The 20,606-nt window shown below is 40.4% G+C and overlaps 1 protein-coding gene across 1 annotated transcript in view; it reads right to left on the bottom strand.

Annotated features, from left to right (window-relative positions):
- Window positions 1-20,606, bottom strand: part of FAT3 (FAT atypical cadherin 3) — a 643,096-nt gene that overhangs the window by 168,477 nt on the left and 454,013 nt on the right. Inside the window, 1 exon segment of the mRNA XM_042457261.1 lies at window positions 10,093-10,232. Within this exon segment, the coding sequence (XP_042313195.1) occupies window positions 10,093-10,232 (140 nt within the window).

Below are 20,606 nucleotides of genomic sequence, written 5' to 3'. Positions count from 1 at the left end.
GGGATTGTTCTGGGAGCTTGCAGCTAGAGAATCGATTCGAAGCTCTTTCCCTTATCAAGGAGGATGAAGAAGAGCAGCATGAACAGACTTCAGGGACAGAGCAGGGGAGCCTGAGTGTCCCACCCGAGGGAACAGTCGCTGCTAAGCCTCGGAGGAGGCGTGTGGTCGTAGTGGGGGACTCCTTGCTGAGGGGTACGGAAGCAGTGATTTGTAGGCCTGACAAGATGTCTCGAGAGATGTGTTGTCTTCCAGGTGCAAAGATCCGTGATGTGACAGAGAGACTGACAAGACTGGTCAAGCCTACTGACCAATACCCCTTCCTTTTGGTCCATGTGGGAACTAATGATACTGCAAGACACAGCCTTCAGAACATCAAAAGGGATTACGAGGCGCTTGGTAGGAAGCTGAAAGGAATGGATGTACAGGTTGTCATCTCGTCTCTTCTGCCAGTTGAAGGGCATGGTCCAGGAAGGGAGAGGAAAATAGTGGATGTGAACAACTGGCTTCGCAGATGGTGCTGCCGAGAAGGATTTGGATTCTTCGATCATGGGATGCGGTTCCATGAGGAGGGACTTCTTGCAACAGATGGGTTGTATCTCACGCCAGTGGGAAGAAATGTTTTTGCCAACAGTCTCAAGAACTTGATCAGGAGGGCTTTAAACTGAGTTCCGAGGGGAAGGGAGATAATATTAAGGAAGGCGAAAGGGATGGCGAAAATAGTCAAACTGACATAAAGGAAACAAGAAAAAAAGTGCAAGGACCCAAAAGTGGGAGGCAAAAAACCGTGCACAGGCAGCAAGTAAAAGGGAACCATGGTCTGCGATGTCTCTACACTAATGCACAGAGCATGGGAAATAAGCAAGATGAACTCAAACTCCTAGTACAACAAAGCAAATATGATATAATAGGCATCACTGAAACCTGGTGGGATGAGTCTCATGATTGGAATGTGGAAATAGAGGGGTATAACCTTTTTAAGAGAAATAGGCCAAACAAGAAAGGAGGAGGAATAGCACTATATGTCAGAGATATTTACACCAGTGAAGAGATCCAGGACATCAATCATGGAAGCCAGGTGCAGAGCATCTGGATAAAAATTAAAGGGGAGGGAAACAACATTATTGTGCAAGTCTACTACAGACCCCCAAGTCAGACTGAGGAATTGGATGATATCTTTCTAGAACAGATGACCACACAGTCAGAAAAGAGAGATGTAGTAGTGATGGGCGACTTCAACTATCCTGATATTTGCTGGAAGTCAAACTCAGCAAAATCTTCAAGGTCTAGCAAATTCCTCACTTGCCTGGAAGACTATTTCATTGTCCAAAAGGTGGAAGAGGCAACAAGGGGGTCAGTTATTTTAGATCTGATCCTAACCAACAAGGATGACTTGGTTAATGGGGTGCAAGTGGTGGGATCATTAGGTGGAAGTGACCATGTTCTCCTGGAGTTTGTAATACAGTGGAAAGGAGAAGCCAGGCATAGTCAGACACGCATCCTAGACTTTAGGAGAGCGGATTTCAGTAAACTTAGAGAAGTATTGAGGGCGATTCCATGGTCAGAAATACAAAAAGATAAAGGAGTTCAGGACGGATGGGACTTTCTCAAAAGGGAGATACTGAAGGCACAATTTCAAACAGTTCCAGTGAGAAAGAAAAACGGGAGGTGTCTCAAGAAACCAGGATGGATGACTAATGAACTTTCAACTGAGCTGAGTTTGAAACGGAACATGTATAAGAAATGGAAAAAGGGGGAAATCACAAAAAAGGAATTCAAAGAAATAGCAGGCATGTGTAGGGGTAAAGTCAGAAAAGCTAAAGCACAGAATGAACTCAGGCTTGCTAGAGAGGTTAAGAACAATAAAAAGGGCTTTTTTGGATATGTCTGCAGCAAAAGGAAGAAGAAGGAAACGGTAGGGCCACTGCGTGGAGAAGATGGCAAAATGCTAACAGAAGACAGAGAAAAGGCAGAATTCCTCCACACCTTCTTTGCCTCAGTCTTCTCACAAAAGGAAAAGGGTGCTCAACCTGAGGATAATGGAGCAGAGGACAGAACAGGGAAATTTCAGTACTGAATAAATAAAGAGATAGTAGAGGAATACCTTATTAATCTAAATGAATTTAAGTCTCCAGGACCAGATGAACTACATCCAAGAGTATTAAAAGAACTGGCAAATGTAATATCGGAGCCATTGGCAATAATCTTTGAAAACTCCTGGAAAACAGGAGAGATCCCAGCAGACTGGCGGAGGGCAAACGTTGTCCCCATCTTCAAAAAGGGGGAAAAAGAGGATCCCAACAATTATCGTCCAGTTAGTCTGACATCAATCCCAGGAAAGATCCTGGAGCAGATCATTAAAAAGAGAGTCTGTGACCATCTAGAAGGCAATGCCATAATCACAAAAAGTCAACATGGGTTTCAGAGAAACAAGTCATGCCAGACAAATCTGATCTCTTTCTTTGATAAAATTACCAGCTTGGTAGATGAAGGGAATGCTGTGGATATAGTATATCTTGATTTCAGTAAGGCCTTTGACAAGGTTTCCCATGACATTCTTGCAAACAAGCTTGTAAAATGGGGGCTAGACAAAGTAACTGTTACATGGATTCGTAACTGGTTGACCGGCCGAACCCAAAGGGTGCTCAACAATGGCTCCTTTTCATCCTGGAGAGAAGTGACCAGTGGGGTCCCACAGGGCTCTGTCCTGGGCCCAGTGATATTCAACATCTTTATGAATGACCTGGATGACAGAATTGGGAGCATACTTATCAAATTTGCATATGACACCAAATTAGGAGGAGTAGCTAATACCCCAGAGGACAGGATCAAGATCCAAAATGACCTGAACAGACTAGAAAACTAGGCCAATGCTAACAAAAAGAAATTCAACACGGAGAAATGTAAGGTACTGCACTTAGGGCAGAAAAATAAAATGCACAGATATAGGATGGGGGACACCTGGCTGAATGAAACTACGTGTGAAAGGGATCTAGGAGTCCAAGTAGACCACAAGTTGAACATGAGTCAACAGTGCGATGCGGCAGCTAAAAAGGCCAATGCTATTTTAGGCTGCATCAATAGAAGTATAGTGTCTAGATCAAGAGAAGTAATAGTGCCACTGTATTCTGCTCTGGTCAGGCCCCACCTAGAATATTGTGTCCAGTTCTGGGCACCACAATTCAAAAAGGACATTGAGAAACTGGAGCGTGTCCAAAGGAGGGCGACAAAAATGGTGAAGGGTCTGGAAACCATACCCTATGAGGAACGACTCAGGGAGCTGGGGATGTTTAGCCTGGAGAAAAGAAGATTAAGAGGTGATATGATAGCCCTGTTTAAATATTTGAAGGGGTGTCACATCGAGGAGGGAACAAGCTTGTTTTCCTCTGCTCCAGAGAACAGGACTAGGAACAATTGATGCAAGCTGCAGGAAAAGAGATTCCACCTCAACATTAGGAAGAACTTCCTGATAGTAAGGGCTGTTCGACAGTGGAACAAACTCCCTCGGAGTGTAGTGGTGTCTCCTTCTTTGGAGGACTTTAAGCAGAGGCTGGATGGCCATCTGTCGGGGATGCTTTGCTATGGATTTCTTGCATGGCAGGGGGTTGGACTGGATGACCCTTGTGGTCTCTTCCAACTCTACGATTCTATGATTCTATGTGACAATTAGACAAGAACAACTTTATTTAGTTAAGAGACTGCTTTAGTAGAAATGGTTTCCTCTTCTCCTTCCACCTCTTATTTCTCACAGTTAAGACATTTTCAAATAAGAGTTCTTTGCTGCCTCTGGGCTAAAATTCAGAGCATTAGCAAAGATGTTGTATAGGGGAGGGGGGAATCTGGGTTGAAAAGACTGGAAGGAATACAATTAAATCAAAGCAGATAAAAATCCAGGGCAGGCAATTCTGCTTTCAAAGCTGCTTCTGATGTTGCCCATCAAGAATACCTTCAGTTGAGGCCTAAATGCATTCGAATGCAAAATGGATGCATGCCAAGAACTGCTTCATTGACCTTTGGAGCTAAAAGAAATCTCTTAGCTAATTGCTTGTTCAGGGCTTGGTGTAGTAGTAGGGCAACCTTTTAAGCAGTTGAATTAAGCAGGGCCCTTTGGAGGAAGAGATGGGAGGGAGGGAGAAAAGGACTTATTTGTTTAATATTGCTTTCAGCACTGTGAGCAGCAGAGATGTGGGAGGTTTGGTTGGGTTCAGCTCAGATATCAGCTTAGTGGCAGGTAGTGCATCTAAACTGCAGAAATAATGCAGTTTGACACCACTTTAAGTGCTCTAGCTCCATGCTGTGGAATCTGGAATTTGTAGTTTTACAAGGTTTTTAGTCATCTCTGCCAAAAAGTGGCTCACAAAACTACAAATCCTAAGATTCTGTAGGATGGACCCACGGCAGTTAAAGTGGTGTCAAATTGCATTTTTTCTATAGTGTAGATGTACCCAGAGGTGAGGGAAGACAGCAATGTTGTTGCAAAAGAAGATGCAAACTTCAGCATTCCCCTCCGAAAAAAAAACACACCCTAAAACTTTACTTACTCAGATTAAAGTCCAAACTGGCTGGGATTTGTTTGGCTTGATTGTTGACCTTTACCAAACTTTCAGTTTTCTTCATTAATCAGATAGAAAACATGAATGTGGGAGAAATCAAAGCAACATATTTACCCATCCTTACTTTCATCCAAGCCAATCTTGGCCTGAATCTCTGAAATGTCCATAAAAATGGTGAGTCTCATTATGTTGAAAAAACTACTGCTCCACTCCTCCATCCAAGCAAACAGATATAGGGGAGAGAAATGTGCACCATTCTGTTTTCAAAAGTCCATAATGCATTCATTTGTTTTTTTTAATACAGTCTGAACTATGGTCTAGTGAATCATGAATGAATGGAAACTTTCAGGGGGGAAGTTAAGACGGAGCTCTTCCGGCAAGCATATCCACCCGATTTCATATAAGACACAGATCTACCTACTTGAATAGGATGAGAACATCCTTGCTCCACTGCCGCTTTGTGATACCCTGTTTTCATTTTGTACTGTATATTATACCAGGTTGTGATCCCACCTTGATCCATCTGGGAGAGGCGGGAAAATACAAATAATAATAATAATAATAATAATAATAATAATTATTATTATTATTATTACCTAATCTGCACCATAACCTGCATATTCTGCTTCTTTTTCATGTCAGGCATTCAGAACTTTCTGCTTTTAATTAATCCATTTATGTCATCCGAATTGGCAAACATTAGTTAACATTAACTATGATGATTTTAAAAGAAGCCAACTTCAAACTACAGTGGTACCTCGGGATACGAAATACCCAGGTTACGAAATTTTCGGGATACGAAAAAATCCCATAGGGAATCATTGTTCCGGGTTACGAATGTTTTTTCGGGTTACGAAAAAACTTTTGGTGCTTTTTTCGGCTTTTTTGCACGGAATCGCGGCTTTTCCCCATTAGCGCCTATGGCAATTCGGCTTACGAAGGCTTTTCAGGTTACGAAAGCGGCCGCGGAACGAATTAATTTCGTAACCCGAGGCACCACTGTATTGCTTCTTGTGTCAACTTTCTAAAACTAACCACAGCTTATGTTGATTACAGTTCTAGATTCAGATGACATAGTAAACTCTGGGGTCCTTTTACAGTACACACATATAATGCTACAGTTCCACTTTAACTCCCACGGGAACATCCTATGTAATCCTGGGGTTTGTAGTTTGGTGAGATACTTAAGTTCTCTGGCTGAGAATTCTAAATGCCCCTCTCTAAACTGCAAATCCCAGGATTCCACAGCATGGAACAATGGGACTATGGCCCTATACAGATCGATAGAAAGTGCCAGCCTGTGGACAGAGTCAGGGCACAGCATCCTCACACTGGACACCCTAACACTGCCTAATGGCACCATGATGGTGCGTGCCAGTCCAGACAGTGTGTGCCATCATGACACACCTCCAGCAATGCATCCACATGATGCAGCACTGAAGGGGCATCATCAAGCCATGCCACTGTGACTATAGCACTCCTTGGAGGGTGCAAAAAGGAGCCGCTTTTTGCAGTTGCTTTTTGCACTTGCCAGCGGCTGGATCAGGGCTGTGGCATGAGGTTACCGTGGCCCCAATCTGGTCAGGAAAATGGCGGCTATGTGCTGCTCCTTAGTGGCAATTGGTATAGCCCCTTAGAGTGGAATCATAGTGCTCTCACAATGTAGTGTGAAACGGTCCCTTGTTAACCAAAAGCACAACCAGGAGTTTTCAGTCTCAGCCTCCTTTGAGCTGAGTGGGAAGAAATGAGTGAAAGAGTACTTAGTTTAATGGGGCAATCATTTTGCACACAATCCTTGAGTTACATGGTTTACTGTGACAGCCACTGTAGCCCTGGGTTACATTCAAGCAAAAAAAAAAGTAATGAAGCATTTCTGAAGGAACAAGTAAAAACATCCTGAGGCATGCATGCGCGTGCACAAACACACACACACACACACACACACACACACACACACATATATTTGAAGAATGGTATGTACAAATCCAGCCCTCTGTAAATTACTGCATGGCCTGGAGCTGTAAAGAACTGAGCAGAGAAAATACACAAAACCCCTTGTTGGCATAGGTCCTCCTGGCTCAGTCTTTGTTGAAGTTAATCAATCTGACAAGCACCTTCATATTCACACTTGGAAAATAAATCATGTAAATCAACATTTTCCTTGCCACTGCTGTTGTCCTGCTTGAGATCACAGGGAAGCCCACATTAAGGCAGAATTTTTGCTGACAGAAAAGCAAGAACAGGAGTGGTCATCCTACCACAAATGAAGGATGATGACCAAAAACAGCTGAATGTCCCAAATAACATAATCAAAGTCCTCACACTGAGAGTCAAGTTAAATAATTTTTTTTAAAAAAAAAATACTATGTCTTACTCACTCCACCCCTGCTTCCTAGACATCTCCTTGAATTTATAGAGGAGGGCTCAGTGCCTTCTAAGAGACTCTTTAGTTTTTTTTGTTAATTGTCATCAAAGCTAACACACGTGTAATATAACCCCTGTGTGAATTTTAAATCACAGACATTTGGTTCCCTTTACTATGGTAATAATGTGCTATGTGGAGAGGCTGGGGAGAGGTAAAGGAAGTCATAATGTTTTTTTAGGAAGGGGAGAAACTGTAATAAATGGGCAAGAGTGTTGTTACTGAAGAAACTAGAGCTGTTCAACAGATCCATACCACTGATCACATTACTGAAGCAAAATATCTCTGGCATTTTTATGATGTATTTTACTACCTCCAACTATCTATCTGGGGGGGGGGGGGAGGCAGATAAAATAAAATAAAATTCAAGGATGAACAAGTGGCATGGAAGGGAATGAAATTCCATTCCAGAAGTTGGTGCTACAATTCTAATTGTGCTGCTTTAAAAGAAGCAAACTAACTGAGTGGGTAATTTTTTACGGCCACCTACTTCTTTCAGAATTATGCCCCCACCCTTTTGTTGGCAAATGTTATTAGAAGTGCAGGTGGTTTTTAGGTCTAAAAGGCAAACAGCAACACGCTGTGATGGGGAAGGAGGCCTTTAAGGGCTGTCAAGAGACTATTTCTGATCCTTTTCAAGGGCAAAGCCTCATCCTTAGCATATGGTGATTTGAAAAATATAGGTATAAATGTTGCTTCTTCTTCATAGCAACATATTCTTTGTTTAAAAAAAAATAAAGGCACAACCCAAAGAGCATATAGTATTAACATTCATATTGGCTTTCACTTGACAAATGATAGGTAAGAGAAACCATCCACATGGTAAATTGTCTGGAGAATCCCAGCTGCTGTTTTCCACTGCAAAGGGAGGCTGGTGGTACAATGTAAAGGATTCTGCATTCCATCGCTTTAGGCCTACATTTCCCTGATCCTTGTAACCCACGTTCATGGACATGAATTTGCCCAGTAATATACCAAGAAGATATTACCTCAAGTGGGTTGATGAACAATAGGTGAACTATACCTGATACTATTGTTATTGTTACTGTTTATTTATATGATGTATTACCATCATCATCATCATCATCATCATCATCATCTGTTTATATGATGTACATGGCACTTTACAAATAGTTATAGAATGAAACATTTATAACCATTACACAATATAAAATACTAAAATACAGTACAGTATTTAAATAATATAAAATACTAAAATACAGTATTTAAATAATATAAAATACTAAAACCCAGTATTAAAATACAATGGAAACAGCCCACACACAAACATAATGCAAAATAAAACAAAATAGGCAGTATAGATAATCGAATATACTAAAGCTATGTGTGTGTTTGTGTGTGTGCGCGTGCACATGCGTATAAAGATTTTTTTAAAAAATTGTTTATTGAAGAATTTTGCAACAGAGAATGAATAAATGAGCATTCCCAGCCACTTCCCAAGAAACTTGTAGATCAGCATTTAAGTAAGACACAAAGCAGGGGTGGGGAAAATTCAGTCTAAGGCAGGGGTAAGCAACCTGCGGCCCGGATGTGGCCCGGCGAGGCCTTGGGACCGGCCCCAGCCTGGTCCTGCCGCCGATTGCCGCCAGGGCCTTTGGCCTCTCACGCGAGGGGCATGGTGGGGAAATTGTCTATAGAAGCTTCAGAAACATGCATTTATCTTAACATTTTTTAAAAAATCAGCAAATTTTTTTGCGTGTCCTCCATTTTTATATAAAAAGTGTCCTCCATTTGAAAATTTTGTCCTACATTTGTCCCGGTTTATTTATTTATTTGATTTTTTAAAAAATTATTTAATTATTTATTTTTTGGCTTCGGACCCCCAGTTGTCTGAGGGACAGCAACCCGGCCCCCGGCTCAAAAAGGTTGCCTACCCCTGGTCTAAGGGTTGCATGTGGCCCTCAAACCTTGAACTCCTTCTCAACACTCCCAAAGCAAAATGACGCTCAACAGTGCAACTGGGGTAGCTGCTGCTGCCATCATGCTCTCTTCGTGACTCCCTCTTAATATACCTCCCTGCTCTATGCCCCACCCAACATGCCTTTTGTTTTGTTTCATTTCATTTTTTCCTCTTTTAAAACATTATTCTGAAGTGCTGGTGAAGCAATTTAAATTTTAAAAAGAAAAAAATGAATACTTTTTTTAAAGGAATCAGGCTAATTGGGAATAGCATGGGGGAGAAGGACAGTGCGAGATGAGGAGCCTGTGACCCTATACAAATGGGCAGGAAGGGATGGCGAGATGCCATCCCTTTCTGCCCCTGATTGGTGCCACAGCAAATGCAAGCTGTGGCACTCATCCGATCACCGCAGAGCACAAAAATGAGCTGGTTTTTCCGGCTCCTTTTTGTGCCTGTGAAGAGGCACCATAGCTGTAGCTTGATCATGCCCCTTTGACGCAGTGTCATTTAGGCGCTGCGCCAAAGGGATGTCATCATTGCGCACGCCATCTGAATGGCTATGCACCAAGGTGGCACCCGGGCAGTGCAGGGAGGGCTTTGAGCATGGGGATGCTCAGCCCTCACCCCACCTGCAGGAAGACGCTTTTTGCCCATCTGTATCGAGTCTGTGACACCATGTGACTGGCAATTTTGCAATTGCTGCAGCAGTGGCATTTTGCACATGAGGTTTAATGGCACTGCAGTGCAACTGGTAGCTTATTGACTGATTTTCCTCAGCAATGAAGAAGGACACTGTAACCACACTTGGCATACACAGAAGCTATGGGTTGGAGTCAATGTCATGTGATAAGCATTGTCAAAAGCACTATTTTATGACTACAATCTGAGTTTAAAGCTGTGTAAAGTATTCTCTCATGTTTCTTTTTCACATCATGATCATCACTTCTAACGTACCATGGTATGTGTGGGCAGCACACAGGGGCATCATAGGGGCAACAACTGGACTTAGTCCCTTACTCAGTTGCCAGCATCATGTATGAAGGCAATTAAATACCATTATTGGCTCATTGTAAGTGATTTCTCAATGGGCCTCTCATAACACTCAAATCCAGGCCTTAGCTACACAACCTAAACATATCACATGTGAATTGGCATTCTTTTGGACAAGAAAAGAGGTACATATCATGACTTTGTGCTACCTGAGTGCTTGCCACATTTGTTCCATCGGTGACTTCCACAGTCATGTTGTACACCGACCTCTGCTCAGCATCAAGGGGCTTCGCGATGACAATAGTCCCCACACCTTTGTCTGCGTCGAAAGAGCTCTCGAAATTCCCCCCTAATTGTTGTTACAACAGAAGGTACAATTAAATCTCTGAAAGGTGTTTCACTGAAAAAAATAACATCTACAGATCTGGGGCATGGTAATTTACACAGCAACGCTGCACATCACATGCATTGCACACATGGAGCAATCTTTGTTCTAAGCTAATTTCCCCCCCTTTCAAGCATCATTTATATATTGTAAAACAGATGTCATAAAGGAAGATAGGAGAGGGAGAAAGGAGGAAATAACAACTCATACTGCAGACAAAAGATTCAGCAATGCATCCATGCGAAGCGTAATTGATTTCTTAAAAAGGCTTTACAAGGCTATTAACCTACAGAGACTTATGCCCTCGTTAGTACAAACAAGCAATTCCCCCCTTCATTAGATATTCATTTGAGAGAAAGATTTGAGTGTCACTTCTGTGTCACTTTTGAAGAATTCAACAGGAACCACCCAGGCTGCTCCAACAGTTCGGAAAGCATTGTGACTACTTCAATTAAACTGTTTCAGGTCAGGGCAGCCATATCTGTCCGACAAGACCAACACTGAATTTTCTGAGTAGTAGTGGCTGTCCAGTCTCTTTCACATCACCCCACCACCTGATCCATTTTATCTAGATAGGCAAGGATTGAGTGTGATGCCTTGTGTTTGAAAAACATGTTCTGTACTCTAGATATGTTATACAGTGGGCCCTTGTTATCTGCTGAGGTTTGGTTCTAGCATCTCCTGTGGATACCAAAATCTATGTATGCTCAAGCCCCATTAATTACAATGGCATAGTAAAATGGTGCTCCTTATATAAAAGGGCAAAATCAACTATTTTTAATAGATATTTTAATTGTAACATGTTTAATCCTGTTTTAAGGGGGGGGAATTTGGAACATAATTTTGTAAATGTGGATTTTAATGTGTTGTGAGCCGCTTTGATTGTCTCATCACAGAAAAGCCGGATACAAATAAAAGTTTTATTTTATTATTATTATTTATATTTTAATGCAGTGTTTGCTAAACTCTAGTCCTCCAGATGTTTTGTACTTCTGTTCCCAGACGCTTCAGTCATCTCGGCTAGCAGTCTGGGATTCTGGGATCAAAAATCCAATACACCTGGAGAACCAGCATTTGGGAATCACTCTTTTAATGCCTACTGCTAGTCCTAACTAGATCAGGCTCAATGAAACAAAGGAAATGTGGAATATCAATACAGTGGGCTCTTGGTATCCTTTGGGGTTTGATTTTAGGAGCTCCCTGTGGATACCAAAATCCTTGGATGCTCAAATAACATTCAATACAATGGTGCAGTAAAATGGCGTACCTTATATAAAATGGTAAAAGCAAGATTTGCTTTTTGGAATTTATATTTTTAGAAATATTTTCAAGACATGGATGGTTGAATCTGTGGATAAGAAATCCGTTGATACAGAAAGCTGATTGGGAGTTCCATCTATTCACTGGATCTACTCTAGTTGTGACTAACAACTAGATTTAGGTCCATGTTTATTGCCCCTCCCAAAGGAGGATAAACTGATGAACTAACTTTTGAGGGCAAATCTTGTAATACAACTTTGATATTAGTCTGGCCATCAACAGCAGTTTTCTCACATGTGGTCCAATGTATTGCTTTGTGCAGAACTCAGTGAACATGCACAGAATCCAGCCAACCTTCCAAATATACAAGCCCTCCCTCCCCATCCACATTTCACCCTTCATAATGAATGGAATATTCCTAGTACTAAATACTGGGCAATAGAGTTCCAATAGTTTGGCATTTTAATCACAGTTGGAAGCAAATTATTTGTTATTTTTTTAAAAAACCCATTTATATTTAAATTGGCGGGAAACTACTACTTCTATTTACCATTTTAACACAAGCTCCCTGCTGCCTCCGTTAAGCTTTCTACCTTTCTGTACCTTTGCTAAATACAACTTTTTCTAGTTTTCCCCAATTATCTTTTATTAAGATAAAGATCTGGCATGAAAGTATATATGTGGGGGGACGGGACGGGAGAGGCTTCCTTTATGGTAAGAGCAAGCTGTAAATAACCTGTAACTAAGCAAATTGGTCATTATGTTCAGAAGCACAAGGGATCAAAAGAGGAACTGCCATTGCTTGCTTGTCCCCTTTGCCTTCCAATGAAATAAATCCATTGTATTGCAGTTTAGAGCAAAGCTTCTGTTTTAACTAGCTGCAAAGTAGATTAATGAATGATGTCGCAAACTGCAGGATGAGCTCTCTAGTTCCCACAGCAAATGGGACGCTAGGGTTGCTCACAAAGCTTCTGAGACAGTCTCCTGTCTCTCTAAATGAGTCCATAGAAAGACAGAGGGATGTTTTAATCCATTTATTAAGTTCACCCTTGACTCTCCAGTCCCTTCCAGCAATTCACTCAAATGCTTGTGCTTTCTGGAAAAAGGCTTTCTTGCTTTTCAAGCCATTCTGCGGGCAGGGGCCAATGAAAGAAAAGGGATCCTCTTATTTTAACACTGTTATTTATGCCACTATTTTAATATGTAAATATATTTGCATGTTTAACACAATGGCATGGAAAAAAGAGAGAGGGAGAAGTAGGTCTTAGAATCATAGAACCTTAGAACTGGAAGGGACCACAAGGCCATATAGTCTAACCCCCTGCCACGCAGGAATACACAACTAAAGCACTCCTGAGAGACACCCATTCAATCTCTATCAAAGACTTCCAAAGATGGAGAGTCCACCACTCTCTGAGGCTACACACTCCAGTCGAAGAGTTCTTACAGTAAAAAACTAAACAAAAACCAAATGTCTTCCTAATGCATAGGTAGAACTTCTTTTCTTCAAATTTGAATCTAATGATTTATATTCTAGTCTCTGAAGCAGCAGAAAACAAGATCATTCCATCTTCTACATGAAGCCCCTTCAGATATTTAAAGATTTATTCATTTATGGGATTTATATCCCCCCTTTCCCCCAAAATGAGATTCATTTAGATGGCTCTCATGTCACCTCTGTCTTGGATTCAACTCTGAGCCTGGTATCCCAGGTTTCAGCAGTGGCTAGGAGGGCATTTGTATAGTTAAATCTTGTGTGCCAGCTGTGCCCATTCCTTGAGATGTTACATCTAGCCAGGGTGACAATAGCCGCAGTAACATCCCAGTTGGATTACTATCAACTGCTCTATGTGGGGTGGCCTTCGAACAGTGTTCAGAAAATTCAAGTGCTCCAAAGAGCTGCAGCCAGATTACTAACAGGTGCTAGCTGGAGGAGGAATACAACTCCTCTGTTGAAGCAGCTCCATTGGTTACTGGTCTGTTTCTGGGCACAATCAAAGTGCTGGTTTTAACCTTTAGATTCCTATGTAGCTCAGGTTCCAGTTACTTGAAGGACCATATACTCTCTTATGAACCTTCTGTACTCTGAGATCTTCTGGGGAGGCCCTTTTGTCTGTCCCACCTCCCTCACAGGTGTATCTGGTGGGAACAGAGGACAAGTCTTTCTTGGTGGCTGCCTCAGGCTCTAGAACTTCCTTCCCAGAGAAGTTAGACTGGCACCCTCTTTCTGTTCATTTCGTAGAGAAGCAAATTTTCTATTCTGACAGACATTTGAGGAGTGATGATATAAAGCCCACCTTACACAATATGTTGGATATCGCAAACTGTTGTGCTCATGTGGCTGTGTGGATGTTTTTTAATGATAAAAATTATACCCCAGTTTTAATTTTGTCTGGTTGTTTAATTCAGCTTTTATATCTTGCAGATTATCAATAATGTTTCTTTGTAAGCCATTTTGAGTCACAATTTGGGTAAAAGGCAGAATAGAAATTACTACTACTACTACTACTACTACTACTATTTCAAGTTACTTTTTTGGGTATGTGGCAAGAATTTTGGGGTGAGTGCAACATACTGGAGGGGGGTATCTTCCCTCGTATTTTAACAGCTTGGAAGTCAACCATCTTGTTCCACTGTACATAGCAGGCCCCTGGTATCCACTGGGCTTTGGTTCCAGGATCCCCCCCCCCCCCGGTGGATACCAAAATCTCTGGATGTTCAAGTCTCATTAAATACAGTGGATAGTAAAATAGTGTCCCATATATAAAATGGCAAAATCAAAGTTTTCATTTTGGAATTTATATATTTTAGAAAATATTTTCAAGCCACCATGGATGTTTGAATCTGTAGTAAAAAAAAATCTGTGGATACGGAGGGCTGATTGTATAAACCACACTTGAGTTATTTCAAGCTAGTATGCTAGGGTTTAAGACTGGGCCTCTAACATTCATAACAATGTTCCACTGCTGTGTCCCTCTAAATTTCTAGAAAGTTGCTGCCTAGTACAGGACACTTTTCCTATGGATTCGTCTCACTTCCTAATCCAAAGATGGAGAACCTCTGGCCTTGCAGATCTGACAAACTCTTGCTCCCATCAAGACTCACCACTGGCCAGTTTGGATGGGCACTGGAGTTCAACATCATCTGGAGAGGTACCTGTTCTCCAATCCTGCCCTAATAGCATGTTGTACTTGATTACAATTTGGTTTCATTTCAAACGCATGTACACGTTCCCTACACTAGTATGCATGTCTGAATCACTGATCATATTTTAGATGTCATATACACTCACTTAAATACTCATTAAATTATAAGTGAATGCATAATTGTTCTTGACATTTAATTAAAGTTATGGAGATACCAAGGTATCAAAACATTTCTATTGGATTTTATGCTTTTCATTATTTTTTAGAAGAAAACCCTTCCTGCACTTCCAAAACAAAGAGAGAGAGAGAGAAGATAGGTTATCTCTAGATTGGTTTGGGGGGCATCTTTTTGAAGACAAGATTTGCAGATTTTTCCCCCATGGAAAAAAAATCATGATAAAAGAACACTAGCCTTGGGACAGTCGGCCCTTTTTTCTGAAGTGAATGTTTTATAGTGATAACCAGGAAGGGCTGGCAGGGGAGGGGGCAGCACTAACTTTTAATTTAAGTTCCTTTGTAGCCATCTTAATGAGCAATCGGAAAATTGTAACCTTATCAGGCCACACTTCTGAAGAAAACTTTGTCTTTAAAAAGTTAGAAGAAATTAAAAGGAAAAGCTAGTCCAGCTGATGCCTTCAGAAATGGCCCTTCTTTTGCTTATAAAAATAGATAAGCATCCACTAAACCCAGTATTTGTCTAAACACTTCAGTGGAGACCAATATAACCTCCTGTCTGCCAGCCTCCACACTGCTTAAGTGAATCCTCCTTTTGTATATCAAAGACTCTTCTGGTTGAGTTCAGTGGCTATGTTCTTATACATTAGTTTCCTTTACTGAAGTAAATCCTTGCCTTTCTTGTTTCCATGAATGCAATTTTTTTCATCATTGGTGAGGTATTTACTGTTGGTGCCGAAAGATATTGTTTTAACCTTTTAAGATTCATTAATCTGATGGTAGACTGAACACAGCCTGTAACAATACTGTTCTAGGTGGGCTCTGGCTTGTCCTTTGTTATTTTGGTGTTCCAGCTGTTACCAGGATCAGAAATCAAAATGACCATAACAGATTAGAGAGTTAGGCCAGAACTAACAAAATCAATGTCAATGGGGAGTAATGTAATGTACAGTACTACATGTAAGCAGGAAAAACAGATATAGGATGGGTGACATCTGGCTTGACAATCATACCTGTGAAAGGGATCTGGGAGCCATAGTAGCTCACAAATTGAACATGAGTCAACAGTGTGATGCAGCAGCTAAAAAACCCAATGCAATTCTAGGCTGCATCAGTAGGTGTATAGTGTTTAGATCAGGAGAAGTAATACTGCCATTCTGCTTTGGTCAGATCTCATCTGAAATACTGTGTCCAGTTCTGGGCACCACAATTCAAAAAGCATGTTGACAAGCTGAGCATGTCCAGAGGAGGGCAAGCAAAATGGTGAAAGGTCTGGAAACCATGCTCTATGTGGTACACTTCAGGGAGCTGGGTATGTTCAGTTTGCAGAAGACAAGATAGCCTTACGGGGTGACAAGATAGCCATGTTTAAATATTTGAAGAGTGTCACACACTGAGGATGGAGCAAGCTTGTTTTCAGCTGCTCCAGAAACTAGGACATGGAGCAATGGAGTCAAATCTACTTATGATGTAGATTTTCAATCTTTTTTATTGCTTGGCTAATGACATGTACACCGCTTTGATCGTTGGAAAAGCAGTTAATAAATAAACATTTATTATTATTATTATTATTATTATTATTATTAAACTATAGGAAAAGAAATTCCACCTCAATATTAGGAAGAATGTCTTGATGGTAAAAGCTTTTTGACAATGGAATATGCTCCTTCGGACTGTAGTGGAGTCTCCTTGTTTGGAGGTTTTTAAACAGAGGCTGGATGGCCATCTGTTGAAAGTGCCTTGGTCCCCAAAGTCTCTTCAAACTTTATGCTTCTACCTTATCAGTAAATCATGTCAAAGTGTTTTGGAACATGACTCAGACTGGTTTAACTTAACTCAAAATCACTACGTCCTGATACAATTTTCTATGTCTGAGCAAACTGTTTTCTTCAAGATGGTTTCATCTCATTTAGGCCTTATGGTCACTTTCTGATTTTCTTTCCCCTTACTGTTGAGAGTTTTTGTATTTGCAAGAATGATTTTTCCATAAATTGGATAACTCTAGTGTAATAGCTACTGCCTTGATGCATGGATTTTATTAAAAAACAAAAAACAAAAGAGAAAGACCAAACAGGTTGTTTGATTCTTTCTGATTAATCAGTCAGTCACCCAGCGCTTGCTGTGTGTATTTATGCTTTGCTTCACAAAAGAAAAAAGACTTATATTTTTCCTCAAAGACATTTTTTACAAATTGTAGAAACTGTGACCAAAATATCCAAGTGCAAATTTGACTCATTTTTGTGCTGGTTTGGGAGCCAGTAATTTAGGCCCTGGACAGATGAGCCCTTTAGCATGTCCTGGTAATCTTTTCATTCCTAAACTCTTCTAAACTCAGGTGAAGAAATTTGAGGGTCCCAGAGATACCAAGACACCAAATCCAATGAAAGATTGTTCCCTTTTGGCCTTGATAAAACCCAAGAAGACAAACAAGCCCAAGTCTTGGAGCCTTGCCTCATCTAACCACTGGAAGTTACAGCTGGGATTACCAGCTCATCATTATTCTGTACACAGCTGAGGAATAAATGATGAGGGATCAGGTTTGGGAACTAAAGGGACATGACTTGGTTTTTTCTTATCTCTCTTAAAAAACCTCTTCACCTGCAACTGCACTGCAGAAAAAATCCAGTTTGACACCATTTTAACTGCCATGACTCAATGCTATGGAATTATAGGAACTGTAGTTTTGTGAGATATTTAGCCTTCTCTGACAGACAGTTCTGCTGCCATAACAAACTATAGTTCTCAGATTTCCATAGTACGGAGCCATGCAGTTAATGTTTTGTCAAACTGGATTATCTCTGCAGTGCGGATGCAGGTGAAGAGCTTTTTAAGAGAGATAAGCAAAAAACAAGTCATGACACAAAGTTCCTGTTATCACCTTGCTTCCTACTGTCCACAGATTCAAAGTGAAATTGAGAAAGGACTTACTTTTTTTATCAGTTTATTTGATCACTTACTCTTGTGTTTAGACTTAATGTTAAGCAATGGGAGTTTAAATGAATGTAAAGTGAGACAATTAACATTTGAAAGGTTTTAAAAATACACCATGTAATCGATCACTTCTTTTTTCCTCTGAGGTTTTCTTTTCCCTCTATTCTGGCTGCAACTGGAGGTAACTAGCTGCTTCTCAGAATAATCTCTCTTCTGTTAAGGATTTCCAAAAGAATGCTAAATGCAATGAAGAATTAAACGATTTTTAAAAATTGAAAAAAGACTTCTCTTAAGAAGTAGCAGAAAGCTAAAAACAGTGAATGAAAAAGAATTATTGTTTGCAAAGCAAAGAAAGAACAATTTTACAAGTGTATACCAATGTTGGCCAACTGCATCACAAATAAATGTCACTGGTTCCCTTTTTATTATGCTGTTGGTTCATCCAACCCTGTTTTCAACTGCCCTTGGACTCTGTTTCAACTGAGAGAATGAATAAATTAATTTTGGAATAGGAACATGCATATTTTGACACAGTTTTCCATTTCTTTATGTCCCCAGTTGCATCTGCATTAAAAAGTATTCATTTTAATGGTATCATTCATAGATAGGAATGCTGTGTCCCTCAAAATTTAATTGTTTCAGACAGCATAACCAAAGGTTAAGAATACTGGGAGTTACAGTCCCATAGTACCTGTAGGGTTGCATGATTCTCACTCCCAGTATAGGAATCAATTCTGAAATGCACAAAACTATCAATTTAATCTAATGTAATCTGATCTGATCTAATTTTCTTTTCCTCCTTTCATTGATATGCAATGGAATTAGCACTCCAATCCATTAATTTGTCATAAAACAGACATTCAAAATGAACACAAAAACTACAAACAAGATTTCACAGTTAAGTTGATGGGCATGGCTGCTGTCTATGATCTATATATGGGTGAGAAACAACTCTTCTGAACTCAGTGGTGATTACTTTTGGTTGCATAGGTTCTGTTGGTAAAACACACAGAGGTTTTAACAAAAGATCCTCAGTGAAATGCAACCATTTGTTTTTACTGTAATTATAAATGCAAGCAATTGTATAAAGAAATGTTACCATTGTAACAGCTAGTATAAAGGAAGGACTCCATCAAAGCACAGAACAAAGGAGCATGTTTGTGCTTCCTAAGTGTCCTCATTCAACTAGGCTGTGAGGTGGATAATATCTGAAGCTCAACCCTAAATTTTAGTGCAGTTTAGTTGCTAAAATGCCCCCAACCCAAGGAAAAAAATTAGTTCCCTAGAGAGCAAATTATTTCCCCAGAAGGATGGGTGGGTGTTGAAAAAATTGCCATTCAAATGTAACCCTCTTGTCAGAGTTTAAAGTAGTTTTTTATTTTTAAAAAATTAGAAATTGGGAGTGACTTTTTTGGCTGCATGCACCAGGCAGAAATGAGATTTCATTTCATTTATTTTATGCTATTTTGCAGGGATTGCAATTTACCCATCTTTGCTCTATGCCAAATGTCACAAAAACCTCAGGAAAAATTTGAAAGCCTTGTTATCACTTCATTTGCTTGTCAGAGCAGGAAGGGTCCATCAGTGACTCAGGTACAGATAAATAACCGAGGCGGAAAAAGTAATCATTCCTGCTCTGAAAAGGGGCCTGGGCCCACACCCTTCTGAGTTCCCTCTCCATTGTACCACTGCTATATACAAATGTACATTTCCAAAACACAATAAATGAAGAAGCAACTTTTGAAAGTTGCTTCTTACATTTAAGCCTACACATGATTGCATTACGATTCTCTTTGTGTGCTGTTTTACTGATATGTGTATGTTATCATAAGCATAGGTAAAACACTAAACAAAAGTAACCTCATTCAACTCAGTAACAATAAATTGCTTTTCACTATGTTCTGCTATGCACATCAGTAAAACAGGAATAAAATGAATATTGATGCAATCATTTATGCAAATGCATCAAGACCAGGTTTGGTGAGGGCAGGCACTGTTTTATGAATGTGCATGCAAACCTAACAGTTCAAAAGCATGTAAAAGTGCAAGAAGATAAATAGATACTGCATCAGTGGGAAGGTAACAGCGTTCTGTGCAGTCATGCTGGCCACATGATCACAGAGTAGTCTTTGACAACATTGGCTAGGAACTGCCTCCTACAGTTGGACACGACTTGACAACTTTGACAACCCTTTACCTTTATTTATGTAGAATCATAGAATCACAGTTTTTTTATTGTTGTTTCATGTATATGTTGGAAGGGGCCTTATGGACCACTGAGTACAATCCCCTGCTCAATGCAGGATCTCCAGCTAAAGCATCCCCAGCAGGTAGCTTCTGTACTGATGAGGTAAATGGTGTGGGGACACAAACAAAACTTTTTTGGTTTGCTTGCAGAAAATCCTTCTTCTACACAAACAAGTGCCTAGGAGTCCTGTCCTTTATTTCATGCGGCCTCCCTACTATGGTTTGGAGCCCTCATCTGTGACTTTCTTTTCCTTGCTTAGCTCTTTCTAACCTTATTCATCAGTGATCAAGTGGCGAGTCACCTGGTTGTGCCTGTGAATCAGCATGCATTCACAAAAGGAGTTTATTTTGCAGTGTCAGCTGCAGACCTAAACAGATTGCAGGACTCCTTGAGCTCCACTGCAGTCAGCAAAGTTTAGGGATATGCAAACTCCTTCAGAATGGATACATTTTTAAATATCTGTGAAGCACAGAACTTTTAGCATAAAAGCATATTCTAGTTTTGCACATTCATTCTCTTCTGTTAAGATTTTTTAAAAATTGAAATAAAACCCTGATTGAAACCAGTGGATACCAGTGG

Source organism: Sceloporus undulatus, chromosome 3 (assembly GCF_019175285.1).
Source record: "Sceloporus undulatus isolate JIND9_A2432 ecotype Alabama chromosome 3, SceUnd_v1.1, whole genome shotgun sequence".
NCBI lineage: Eukaryota > Metazoa > Chordata > Lepidosauria > Squamata > Phrynosomatidae > Sceloporus > Sceloporus undulatus.
This window is presented reverse-complemented; position numbering and strand designations above follow the sequence as displayed.